The following is a 14,253-nucleotide window of genomic DNA, read 5'->3' on the forward strand; positions in this document are numbered from 1 at the left end:
TCTCCAAACATCTCTATCCTGCAATGCTTCTCGAAGCAGAGACAGCTTGGTTGCAGCCCCTTCACCCCATGCTTCTGCATGCATGATGTGTCCAGAGTATGACAGTTTCTGTTTTATCTTCAGTGCTTCTAATGTTCATGGTGGTCTAACTTATTCATTCACCACTTTGTCTGTTCTTCATCCAGTCCATGGAATTTTTAACATTAGTCTCCAACACTAATATTTACCATCGCCAGAGGAGAGGGTATTGCATTTGGATCCGTTTGTTTGCACAGAACTTGAGTGGTTTTCTCTGAAACCGCTTGGTGGTGGATTGACACAAATTTTTCATCATCGGATTGACTATTCATGTAGAATGTTTGAATCACAATTATGACGTCACAGGTCACGTGGTGTGGCAGTCATGTTGGAAAAAAAGGAAAAACTTTGGACCTCTGTGTCTCTGAAACCGCACCACGGAAAAAATTGAAACTTTTTTTTTCTCCACATGGGGAACGTGTGATGTTTTTTAATGTCATTGGTGTCCTCATGCCTGGTGTTGGCTTCATGGCTAGATTAGTGGGCTTGGGATCCCAGGGTCCCGAGTTCAAATCCTGCTCGGCTGTTGAATTAATACCAGGTGGGGTTGACTCTGCCTGTCATCCTTCTGAGGTTGGAAAAATGAGTGCCAGCTTGCTGGTATCCTGTGTCTGAGTGGCGACTCGTCCAGGATTGTGCCCAATTGCCAAGGAGACTGCTTCGGCAGCACCAACGATCTGTACAGAGTATGGTCCGAATGGATGGATTGATGGATAGGTGTCTTTGTTATGACGTCTTCATTGCATATATAGAACGCTACATCTGATCAGAATGAAAAATTTTGAGGGTCATCTAGGGATACATTGGTCCACAGAAAAAAAAATTGATGGCATCATTGATCACATGGTTCGGCAGCCATATTATGTTAAAAAAAAAAATAACCATCAAAAATCTTCTACTTTGAAACGGCTAAACAGATTGAGGCGAAACTTTACAAGTATGACTGCCTATCCATGAGGAACAAAACGTTCACACATATGACATCATAGGTCCCATGGTTTGGCAGCCATATTGGATTTACCCCAAAACCTATTTTAAAAAATCTTCTCCAGAACGGGTTGCAGATCGAGGGGAAGCTTCACACAAATGTTCCCCAAGCCTTGGTGATACCAAAAATATTCACAAATAATTAATAGGTCACATGGTATGGCAGCCATATTGGATTGAGTGAAAAACTTTTTCATAACTCTCTCCTGAACAGCTTCATCGATTGACGTGATACTTCACAATTATGATTCAGTAGTGATAGGGAATACACATTTTAAATTTAAATCTAATCAGACAAATGGTCTGGCAGCCAAAATTATATATATATATATATATATATATATATATATATATATATATATATATATATATATATATATTTGAATGAGGTTAACTTGGCTGCGCATTGATGGGTTTGAGGGTAGAGAGGTAGCAGCTGAAACCCGAATTCTGTCCAGGTTACTTCATCTTTTCTTTTTTCTTGTTTGGGTTCCTGTGATTACTCCAATGCAGGACTGTACCTATTTGGTCTTCCATTTGATCTGAATTGAATTTATTTCAATCCCATTATGAATTAAATTAAATAATAATAAACGTCATGGGTCAGGGTCAAGTGTCCGATCAAAACGGTACTTCTTCGTACCCGGTTATCACTGCCAGTAGTTATAAAGTGGCAGTTATGGTTATGTCTGTTATTAATTACGTAACACACCAGTACACAAACGCCACAAAAAAAACAAGTCCTGGCGAGGGTCTGCAATATCTGATTGCTCTTTTTTTTTGTTCAAAACTGTCAATCATCTTTCTTTCTTTTCCACTGTCCACAATTCACATCCATATATTGAAACTGGAAATACTAGAGCATTCACCAACCTCCTCTTGGTTTGTTTTGTCACATCTTTATCTTTCCAGATATTTGTCAATCCTGACATTACTGTAATCCCCAACATCAATTAATTTCTCCTCGATATTCTCCATTCACTTTAACCTTAAAACCCAGGGAGATGAAACCACTATTTCCACATGATCCTCTCCCAATCTGAACAAGTCGATCTTCTCAGATGACAAGATTTTCAGTTGACGAAGGGTCAACAATTTTTCTCAGTTGACTTCCAAAGCCAGCCATCCACTATCGATCCAGGTCTTTCCTGGATAATTAACCAGAGCACAATGTACAAGGTTTTTGTCTGTAGCTCAATGGAGCACTGCGCTCTCCTACCAGATGACACACAAACATCACATCCGTCTCTTTTGGATTAAATACATACATACAACGGGAGCATGGGCTTTTCACAGAGTGTCGCTGCGTCAACTTTCCACCGGTACACCAGGGACCTCCGTCTGGCCATCCCCAAGGCAGATGCCTGGCCCATCCCCATCTCTTAGTGATAGGACATTCCAGGCACAACCAAAGGGAACACCTCAGGTTAACCCGAGGAGGCTGCTGTCTGGTGGAAGATGCCTCAGCACCACCCACCTCAGTGTGTATTTGCAGAATGAAGTGTTTTGTGGTGGCCGGAGTATAAATTCTGCCACCAAACTCCTAGGGAAGTTAACCAACTGCAGGAGGCAATCCATAGATGCAGATGGCATCAGATATGGATGGCTGTTAGCTCACAAGGAGCTCCTCCACCCTTTGGCAGGTTTTGTATTTAATCCTGCTGGGTGTCCATGTCCATACAGTCTCCACACCAGGAGGACCTGGTGGCCGAGCCAGTTTAGTCTCCCACACTGGACCATGAACAGGATAGTACTGGTTTAACATGATACCTAGAGCAAGTCACAGATCTGATCTGACTTGACAATCAGGGGGTGCATGCCACCATATCGGTTGGGCTGCTTTGTTCCATTTATTGGGACTCGTGTCTTCAAGCAATCCCCCAATCCCAGCCTCCGAGTCGCTGGCCCACAGGCACATGCCACTTCATCCTGGATAATATGAAATCTATATAGCTCTCAACACTATTGGAATCTCCTGCAATGAGATTGAAGCACATAGTTTGCTGTTTTCACATCTCGCTGGGACTTTTGTTCATGATTTTTCTGCAACCATGAATAACCGAAGGCCATGGATGGTAAATTGTACTCCAGAAAATTCACTGCAAATAGTCAAAACCTGGGTGGCAAACAAAACTGAAACATGTGGAGTGTGGAGTTCACTCCCGCGATCTCCATTGGACATAATCCTTCTATTTACCCATCGATCGCATCACGTGCCTTCTGGGTAAATGGTTTGCATTCGCGGGAATAATCGTCTGGGTGGCAGATGGGCAGTTGTTATTTGTGGATTATGAGGTTTTACCGTGTGAGACATAATCCACGGTGGTGCTCACCATAACAGTCAGGAGGTGCGTCTGATGTATAAACGAAGAATGTGGTCATCATTGGTTAGATATTTACTGCTATGCCCTGTTGATAAGGGCAAACAAGGCCAAAATCCAGATAGTTGGCTCTGTTTGATGTTTAACTGATGTTGACCATGTAATCTTTGTCTGTTTGACAGAGTTGCCAGGCTGAGGCATCTGGATTGGAGGTGATGCTTTGGTGCAGGACTATGTCCAATGGAGATTGGGGGAGTGCTCGTCACACTCCACATGTTTTGATTTACCTGTCGATTGTATCACGTGACTTCCGGTTGAATGGTTTGCATTAGTGGGAACAATCGTTTGAGTGGCAGAGGAATGGTTGTTCTTTGTGGATTTACTGTGAAGACATAATCTGTGGTGTTGCTCACCACAAGGCAGGGGGTGCATCTGATGGAATATATAATCACACACATTAGTTATTTTGAATTAATTTTCCTAAATAAATGAATAAATGAAAATTGCCCCCATGATATTATTTCAGGGGATACTTTTAGGATGGGGGGGTGATTATTTATCATCAACTTTGATTTTGTTTTCTACACATCAAAGTTTAACATACAATGTCACACTCAAGTTCTTTTGCACCCATGTTATCACGATAAATGATGATGGAGGATGGTTCAGTAACTGCAGTAATAAATCTGTCCCTCTTCACTCATCATCTTGGGGTTATTTAACTTGAGAAACTAATCAAGAATAATTCATCTACACCGATATTGCAACATGACTTACCATGAGCAGCTTTTTGGAACACGCATCTTTCATGCCTATCGGTAGCAAACTTCTTCATATTGTGTCATTCACGAAATGGTCAATCTTAACAACACCTTGCATGTGGGTCATGTCGGACGACTTATGGCAGGCTTGCCAGTACATTTGAAGGACTCCGTTGCCATTCTCGCAGATCAGCCAGTCCTTCTATTGTACTGTATTGTTTTGTTTTGAAAAAGTATTTTTCTTTAGTTTTCCTGTCTGAGCTTCAGTCTATGCTTGTTGATGTACCTGGGGTGAAATTGGCTTGTTCTTGTTTACAACAGACTTGGAGCAAACGTGTCCATGTTTACGGCCTACGTGCCCAGCAAATAATGGCCTATCTTGGTGGTGTGTATGCCTGGTGTTGGCTTAATGGTTCGGGTAGAGGGCTTTGGATCCTGAGTTCGAATCCCACTCAGATGTTGAATTAATACCAGGTGGGGTTAACTCAGCCTGTCATCCTTCCGAGGTCGGCAAAATGAGTGCCAGCATGCTGTTATACTGTGTCGGAGTGGTGACCCGTCCACGATTGTGCCCAATAGCCAAGGAGACTGCTGAAGCAGCACCAACGCTCTGCACAGAGTATGGTTCCAATCTCCTCCTCCTCCTCGGTGGTGTCATTCTCACACAAAATTGGGTACACATTCACATCTCCATTGTCGTGGAGAAATGGTGTTTTTAATACATAATCGCAGACCGTGAATCTAAAAGAAGAATATCTTTTCACAGTTACCTCCACAAAATGAAAAAGAAAGAGTGGAGTCTATTTTTGGACTCATAGCAACTGATCACCTCCAGGCCGTGTCACAAAACAGCACAATCGGGACCCGAAATGTCCTGAGAATGCATCATTGGGACATCAGAACTAGAACCACTGGGCCAGTCGAGTCTGCATTTCACTGCAGGTAACAACTTCCTGGTGATGCCAGTAAGAGGGTTGCATCACTGAGCAGATCGAGCTGTTAGCGGGCAGAATGAGCTAACCCTAATCCGTCAGATGAGGATGTAAAGCCAGCTCGTCCATTTCAAGTTGGAATTAACAGAATGCTGATTGAGGTGTGGTAACCGCCGTGGGAAACAGAGAAGCTGACATTTCAAGCATTAACCCTTTGTCAGGGCAAAAGAGGGGTTAACACCTGAAACGTCAGCTTCTCCTTGCTTCCCTCAATTGTTAGCATACCTCAATTAACGTCCTGTTGAGTTCATCCATTATTCGACCTGTCTGTCGACGCAGTTCAGAACCAGCCTTCACCTCGAGACAAGTTCTTCATTCTACATTTACATTTTGTTTGTGCACATGATAGTTCTCATGGGATGTTTTGAAAAGACTACACAGTTGTGCTCTATACCATGGACAAATCCCCTGATTATGGTCAACTGTGTAACAAGCATGACATGCAATCAATTAGGAAGTCTGGGGTGTCTTTTGGAGACGGCATTTACATGATGGGCAAACTCAATCTCCACTTGCACCTGTTTCCTTGCATTTAAATGGTTATGAAGAATCGATTTTATCTCAAGAAAAAGGTCAAGCCTTTTCGCTTACATTCCTCTGACAATTACTTTATGGCATGAGACGTTGATTATACAGACTTGTACCAAGTTTGATTTAAATCCCTTCATCTGCTCTCAAGCATCACGTTTTTACCTGGCATGACCACTGATCTCTGGACGCCTAAACTAATCAGTTCATGTTACATCATTATACATACTTGTATGCCTGGTGTTGGCTTAAAGGTTAGGGTGGTGGGCTTGGGATCCTCAGATCCTGAGTTCAAATCCCACTTGGTTGTTGAATTAATACCAAGTGGGGTTGACTCTGCCTGTCATTCTTCTGAGGTCGGCAAAATGAGTGCCAGCTTTCTGGTATCCTGTGTCGGAGTGGGACCTGTCCAGGATTGTGCCCAATTGCCAAGGAGAATGCTTAGGTAGCACGAATCCTCTGCACAGAGTATGGTCCCAACGGATGGATGGATATACTTACACCAAGATAGATTTTGATCCCTTCAGCTTTGGATGGATAGATGGATATACTTGCACCAAGATTGACTTAGATCCCTTTAGCTGTTCTTAAGTTATCGCGGTAACGAAAACCTATCATGGACGCACGGACGGAGAGAGCCGGAGGGACAACCCCCCCCCCCCTCCCCCTCAAAAATGCCTCCGGCGACTTCATCAGCGGAGGTATAAAAACAACTGGTTTACAATTAGTAATCGACATGCCATGAGAATAAAAAATGTGGAGACAGCAGAGCAGTATCAGGCACCTGAAAAAGCAAACCATTTTCCCAGCCATACACCGAGAAACTTTTCCTTGAATTATTCAGGGTTAGTCATGTCATTCATTACCTCCGCAACCGAAGGTGGACGGAGGTTATTTTCACCCCTCTTTGTGACTGTGAGCAGGATATCTCAAAGTTCAGGACCGATTCGGACGAAACTTAGTGGACAGTGGACAGGTTGGGTGTGTGACAGGACAAATTGATTAGATCTTGGTGAAGTTCAAGATCTGTATACTATAAATAAATAAAAAAATCCTTTTTTTTAAAGTGATTCTTCACAACTGGGAGAAAGGGTCAAAAACGATATACAGTATGGCAAGATATCCCAAAAGGTTGTGAATGGATTCGGACGAAACTTGATGGATAAATTGGGAAGGTGACAAGAACATGCTCATTAGATTTTAGTTCAAGTCCAGATGCAGATCTAGTCTGTCATAGGTATGCAAAACGTAAACTGTTCAGCCTGGTGGAGGTAGGTGCTCTACCGAGTAACGTTCCAGTTTCCTTTACCAACGCATTTTTGTGTATGTTCCTCTGTATGAGTGGATGTAAGGGGCCAAATGGAATTTCCCCTGGACATTATCTCATTTATCAAAACTCTCAGTGACTAAAAATGGAAACTAAGCTCTTCGACAATTGCAATGTTAAACAATTGCAAATCAATAGATCTGATTACGATGTTTTTTTTGCAATTGCATTTTTCACGTACACCTTTACTAAGCTGGCCTGCCCCACATCGACATGTCTTGTCTCAGTGGATTTCTGATTGCCTGTAAATTGAATGTTACATCACAGGCTTTTCACAGAAAATCAGGAACCTCTCATTTAAAGGAAAACTGAAATCACTGAGAAATTCACGAAGAGGATGTTTTTCCTGCTTAATAGTAATGGTTTCTGCAGAGGTCTTCAGTAATGGAGCAGAGGTAGCGCACTTACCTTTGAGTTGCCTCGTCTGGCGTTGATTCTTGGCCCAATTATAAACTATTTTATTGGTGCTTTGCAGGAAGTGTGTTGCATCAGAAATGGGCTGACGCTCAGTGGGTTAAGTTAGGGACCCGTCTACAAGCATTTGGTGGTGGAAATGAAAGTTCGGACGGTGCCTTTAAACAAAATGTAGGGAAGTTATCACCAGCACCCTGAAAAAGTCTGATTCCGAACCAAATCAGCTCCAGTCAAACAACAGGTATGGCCAGCCGGGTTTGTAAAAGATTTCGATCAAACGTCTTTCTTTGCTGACCCCATAATGTGGGATTAATTGGAGCCATAAAAAGTAGTGGTTGTGTAGTTGTTGCAGCAGCAATAAGATGAATCGTTTTAATTGTAGCGAGAAGTAGCTGTAGTTATTCTGTACGTAAAATCGAATCTCATGGAAGAGGGAGATTACAGACGGTAAAGTGGCAATGGACTGACAGTGCAGCAGTGGCGTGAAAAGAGGAGAAAACATCGTAACCTGCGAGTAATAGAGTTAATACGAGTAGAAAACAAAAGGTCATGGGTATAGGGAATGGTGGATGACATGAGATGGTTTGTTTCTGCATAAATATTTTGTCAGAAAATAAATAATGATGATCAGATGGATTAGATGTAAAAATTCTCAGTTTGTGAAATAAGAGTTTAGATTTTCTTTGAACATCAACAAAGTCTTACAAATGAACCTGCAGTTTAGCACATCCTGGGTGTCACCAGATAGATATAAATGCTTCCAACTTCACAAATATTTCCTGCTGATATATTCCTGGAATACATTTTTATGATCACTTTGAGTTTTGTAAAAAAAACCTTTGAACAGCCATCTGCACAAACCCACACCTCGCTTTTAGAGACATACATGACCAGACTGGCAAAGTTAAATATCTTAGGAACTCAACCTTTCTCATGTAAATCAACAAGAGCTCTCTTCCTTCACTCCTAAAAACCATCACCAATTCCAATCACTGTTCTAATTTAGAGAGCCTTTCCACTAAAAACGGTTGATTGCACAAGATTGCAAAGCATGCTCTGGAAAATGGCTTTACTTCCTCATTGAGAGCAAACAAACATCTTTAAGAGAAACTTCGAGAGGTGATCAATAAGCCAAGTCCCAGGTCTGACAAAACGTCAGTAGAAGCTTAAATGAATGACCAATAAGCATGAGAAATCATATATTTATTATGTACATGCATATGGTAAGGTTTTTGACTGCCTGTATATATTCACTTATTTATTCTATTAACTTTACACAAACATCGTGTCCTTCCCTGTACTTCTTAACTCTTCATCATATCATTATATTTTCTGTAGCCACTCCTATATCCTCTCATCTTCCCTTGCATGTAATCTCTCTCCTCCTCACCAAAATCCCTCTGCATCTATAATAATACAATCAGATTTATCCGACGTTGCATGGGAAGAGAAACATGAATAAGTACCACTTTGTAACCAAAGGAAATTTGGAAATTGTAATACCCTCTGCCACCACCACCAGGTGGCGCTACACAGTACACATTTACGGAGCTAATTTACACCCCCCACTGCTCCTCACAAGCCCCATATGAGGCCATGGCCACATCGCCGATGTTACCCCCCCCCCCCCAAAAAAAAAGTTGTATTTGTACTCCGAGTGTAGAGTTTAAAACTTAAAAGATGCGGCAGTGCATAGAACACAGAGAGAGAGAGAGAGCGAGAGAGAGAGAGAGAGAGAGAGAGAGAGAGAGAGAGAGAGAGAGAGAGAGAGAGAGAGAGAGAGAGAGAGAGAGACAAAGACAAAGACAAAGACAAAGACAAAGACAAAGACAAAGACAAAGACAAAGACAAAGACAAAGACAAAGACAAAGACAGAGACAGAGACAGAGACAGAGACAGAGACAGAGACAGAGACAGAGACAGAGACAGAGAGAGAGAGAGAGAGAGAGAGAGAGAGAGAGAGAGAGAGAGAGAGAGAGAGAGAGAGAGAGAGAGAGAGAGAGAGATTTTGCCTTTGAAAGGTATAAAGTTAACCCACCCCAAATCCACCTCGTTCAAATTCCCTGTTTTCCTTCCTGAAAGTCGCTGGCGTGCCCATCTTGTTTACCCTTTGTACCCCACCCTATCCATCTCCCTTCTACAGATCTCTTAATGTCACTGTTCCCCACTGTTTTGTGCTCCCCTCTCCCACCCATCTTGTCTCCTGCTCCCCTTGTTTTATGTTTTGTGTGCAAGCTCTTATACGAACTTGCCTTCCCTTCCCCTTATGCTGCCTTTCCTTCCACTCACGTTGCTTTCCCTTCCTCTCCTCTCATGCTGCCTTCCCTTCTCCCTCTTCTCACGCTGCCTTCCCTTCCCCTCTTCTCACGCTGCCTTCCCTTCCCCTCCTCTCACGCTGCCTTCCCCTCCCCTCACTTCCCCCTACCAAATGCGAGTTCAGAACACCCCCTTTCCTCCTTCCTCTCTCCCATCCTCTTCGCTCCCACATTCTCCCAGAGTGTATAGCAATGTGTGGTGAGGCGTCGCTATTCCATCCCTTCCTCGCTCCCCCAGCCCTCCGAGCTCCCTCCTTTATCCTCTCTCCCCCCCTCCTCTCCTTCTCCCCTCCTCTCCTCATCCCCCCCCCCCTTCTTAATATTCTGTCAGTGAGGCAACAGGTTGTATCTGTTTGTACACATTAAATAGATGGCTTCATAATTTATTTTTTAAGTTGTGAAATTATTGATTAACCCATGTATCATACCTCACCAAGTCAAACACATCCTTTTTATCTTAAGACATGTAAAATTTTTACACATTAAAAAAATTCTATTCTTGAAAATTATTTGGTTTAAAATTTTCCTTCTGTATGTACAAGGCTGAGCCTGAGTCAGACAACTCCACAAATTGTACAAAGTAATACATATTATTCACAAGCTATTTACATGCCCTACAGTTGGGTATACAATATGAATTTGAAGTGGAATTTGGCACTTATTGTGTTGACCATCTGATCAAGTGGTGCGAGTGTGGCACGCTTGGAGGGGGAGAGTCGGAATGTGACTTCTTCGGCACACAGGACCATGCACAGAAAATGGATGCTGGAGATGAAAATCTCACCAAACTGAGGGCGGGAAGGAACGGTTGCAATAATTTATTTTTTTGGAAAGCCGAAAATTGTATTATATATAGACAGGTTCAGATTTGAGAAAAATTTAGTTGTTAAAAAATTTAATGTTAAATGTTGTTAAAAACGAATGTTAAAAAAAGGCATTTCATATTAAAAAAAAAATGGGCAAACAAGTTTCTTCGGATAACTTGAGGGTGCTGAATTCAAAAAAATTGTTTGCCAGGCTGAATTTTGAGATTTTGACCCTCAAATTTGAGAAAAAAACCAAATGGCCACCATTTTTCATATTTTTTGCCTTATAACTCGGCTTCTAAGCATTACTGAAGTTTTTAAATGGTGGTAATACTGATGTTTGTGATACCAAGGATTCCAAATATGTTGTCACCTAAGTTGTATCTAGTTTGGTTATTCTGCAATCTTGAATTCCAATATGGCCACCATTATTATTGTAATATATTATCCCTGCAGGTGGTCCTCTCTGCCCAGCAGCCAATTGAGTGGCATGGAAAGTGGTTTTGCCATCCAAAGTACCTTCATTAATATCAATATTGTCAGCAGAGAAAAAGACAAAATGATCTTTTTGACTAAATTGGAGGGTATCACAGCTCCACTTTACTTTCATCCATTCCTTGTAGTGTACTCTCAGCTAAGGCTGTATCTAATCGAAGTACATCTCTGGAGCTTATAACATGCCCAGCATTGTGGAATAATTTCACTATTTCTTTTGAACGAGTTGATTGGTGCAGAGTGCTGCCCAATCGAATATGTTTTGGAGTCAAGTGCCTGTCACCACTAACTGTATAGATCAAATCCTGTGCGAGACTAAGTATACGACAGCATCTTAGGGACTCATCTTTACCATCACTGCTGTCTTCATCAGCATCTTGCCACCTAACACTGGCCACCTATCATTAGGTTAAGAAACATGTACAAACTATCTGGTACACATTTAATAGCTTCCTCTTCACTGACATTAACTCCTTCATAAGCTGAGTGTGAAAAGATGTCACTTCTAAGCTTGAGGGCAACGTGGATCATGGACAGGAACTCATCTTCTTCTTCTGGTTGGTAGGAAGGAATGGTGAGTGTAGCTGCTGCTTCTTCATCTGTTTGTGTCATCTTTGAAACAGGTATGTGGCCAAACTTCAGCGGAACCAGAACAGAACGTCGCTCACTTGGTGCATTGTCATGGAGTATAATTACCTCATAGAATTCTGAAATCTGAGGAGCCAACTTATCCTTGAATGTGCCCATTCGACTAGTAAATGAGGGTGGAACATCCAAATTGGATTCTTTGACAATGGTGCGATACTGGTTCCACACTTCCCTTCGCTCTAATATATGGCCATGGTCAGCAGAATACTGCAGCTCATTGCATAGCCAAATCATCAAATATCTGTATGCTGAGAGTTCTTTTTGGGTTGGGATGTCCTTCTGATAAACTGAACATAGCAGGAGAGATGATACTTTCCTTCTGCTGCAATAAGGTCACTGACAGCTGCAACACGAACACTCATTTCTTGGTCAAACTTTGCAACTTCCAATATTTCTTGGCTCTTGTTATAGGTTGTTATGGAAATTAACTTCTGCTTGGCCTTTTCTGCTAGCAGATCAAGCATAATTCTCAATTGGTGGGCTGCGCGCTACTATGTCGATTTGGGCAGGAAGGCTGAGATTCTGCTGGTCTTCATGTTGACGGAGAGTCAGAAGAAGAATAGGGACCACTCTCTTTCAAGGATGCATTCTTAAGTCTACCAAGTCTTTCTTTGCTTGTGTGCCACGTTTGTGTGCCATTCCACGTTTTGTGCCAATGGATTTCCTTTTTGGAGTCTTCATTCAGGACCTTCAAGAGTCTATCAACCGTATCCTTGTACTTGACATCTCGTAACTTTTGTCGTTCGTGCGTAATCTTCACCAATGTGTCCAGGCCTTTTTGTGACGCATCATACTAGATGTCTCGTCTCTCTTCTTGACATATTATGCACAGATTGAGAGAAACTGGGGTGGATCTCTTCAAGTTAACTAACGCATCCATGTTCTCGTGGAGGTGTCACATATCCATTCTGTAGTGATAGAAAGAAAAATAGTTTGTGGTTAAATATTGATCAACATCAAGTTAGACTGCTCTAATTATAATTCTCTTTAAATACTCTTGGAATTTCATATTTCATCTTGTATGTTATTTACAAAGTAACAGTATCATAATTAAAATAAACTTACTTCATTTATCAAGCATTACAATAATTCAGATGGAAAAACAGATTCAAGCCATTGATTTCAGCATGACCACTGCCTGTTAGGTGGATGAAAATGAAAACAAAAATGAAAAATTATTAAACACGTAATTAGTAATGTCAATTTTTAAACTATTATAATCAATAGTAACTTAAGCATAAATTGAATAATACTTTACACTTGTGTTTTTGTTGATGTGTGTGTGTGTGTGTGTGTGTGTGTGTGTGTGTGTGTGTGTGTGTGTGTGTGTGTGTGTGTGTGTGTGTGTGTGTGTGTGTGTGTGTGTGTGTGTGTGTGTGTGTGTGTAGTCTGTGAGGGGGGGGGGGTCTGGTGATGTGGATGGTGTGTGGTGAGTAGAGGATAAATGGGGTTTCTGGGACTTCCCATTCAAATGAAAAAAGGAAAAACTTTCTGACTCAAGCCGCAAAAGCCCAAAATAGGAGATTGATTTTCTCCCCACCGATTCCCTTCCCTCCCATACAAGCAAATGTAAAATTGAAACTCATTTCCTCCCCCTCCCATATAAGCAAATGTAAAATTGAGACATGATTAAAGCACTTCTTCCCTTTCATATTTTCATTCCACTCAAAGAGCGAACCAATGAATATTTGTCCATGATCTACTTTAGGGAATAATGTAATTTTCCTATTACATTCATCACCATCGAGTATATTCACTTTATTCCTCCTTCGGTTTTGTAAATGGGGAAGTGCTTTGAAGAGCACAGTCGTGCTGTGAAAATGAGGAAGTATTCTGTGCCCATGTCTCTCATGGTTATGTCTTAAATCATCAGAACACTAACAGAACAAAGTTTAGCTAAAAAACAGCTTTAAAACGAAGGTTTTATCAAAATCATTCAAAGCAAGATGTTTCAATTTCGTGTTAAAATGAGTCAGTCAGTTTGGAGTCAGCCAAGCTGCCTCGCCCGAACCAAGCCAAAAAAATTCTGGTCATTTCCTATGTGGGGCACACCCTGAAAAAATCATTGTTCTGTAATTTCCCATTACGTCATCAAGTTGCTTATTTAAACCAACTTGTGTGCCGAGCATGTTTTGTTTCGAATATGGAGTGTTCAGATTATTACAACCTTGCAGATCAATCGTTTTCACAAGATGAGAGGTGAGATCTTCAACCCAATTCATTATTTGTTGTTTAAAACAGAATTAAATCACTATACAACCAATAATTATATCGTTGATAACTGATGTTGAAAATGAGTTATTTGAATTACATGACGAGTGGATAAAAAAATGAATGACTTCCTTGAAGAGATTTATTCGTTTCGAAAATAATTGAATGATATTTTTCTTGGATAGCAAGAAATTCTCTCACGTCCTTTGATCTTGAATGACCCGAGTCCAAGGTGAGAAATTATCGCTCTGTCTATGTGTGTATGTGTGTGTGTGTGCATGTGTATGTGTGTGTGCGTGTGTGTCTTTGACACATTATCATTATTATTATTATTTTGTCAGTTTAAACACCTGTCTGGATGAACCAAACA

The 14,253-nt window shown here is 41.4% G+C and overlaps 1 protein-coding gene and 1 pseudogene across 6 annotated transcripts in view; both read right to left on the bottom strand.

Annotated features, from left to right (window-relative positions):
* LOC147013562 (transcription factor E2F3-like) overlaps positions 1–14,253 on the bottom strand; it is a 93,771-nt gene that overhangs the window by 6,435 nt on the left and 73,083 nt on the right. Inside the window, exons 8-9 of one of the 6 annotated variants that reach the window (XM_085855469.1) lie at positions 12,738–12,810; positions 8,595–12,580 (exon numbers count right to left, since the gene is read on the bottom strand). The exons of 4 other annotated variants lie outside the window; for them this stretch is intronic. In XM_085855469.1, the coding sequence (XP_085711595.1) occupies positions 12,746–12,810 (65 nt within the window). In that variant the 3' untranslated portion in view covers positions 8,595–12,580; positions 12,738–12,745. Of the gene's footprint in view, positions 1–8,594; positions 12,581–12,737; positions 12,811–14,253 lie in introns of those variants that run through there. One more of the 6 variants, XM_085855470.1, reaches the window with a different exon arrangement.
* LOC147013563 (uncharacterized) lies at positions 8,595–12,552 on the bottom strand (annotated as a pseudogene).

The sequence above is a fragment of the Eptatretus burgeri genome, chromosome 14, assembly GCF_056783735.1.
Source record: "Eptatretus burgeri isolate ZD-2024b chromosome 14, Ebu_testis_v1, whole genome shotgun sequence".
Classification (NCBI taxonomy): Eukaryota; Metazoa; Chordata; class Myxini; order Myxiniformes; family Myxinidae; genus Eptatretus; species Eptatretus burgeri.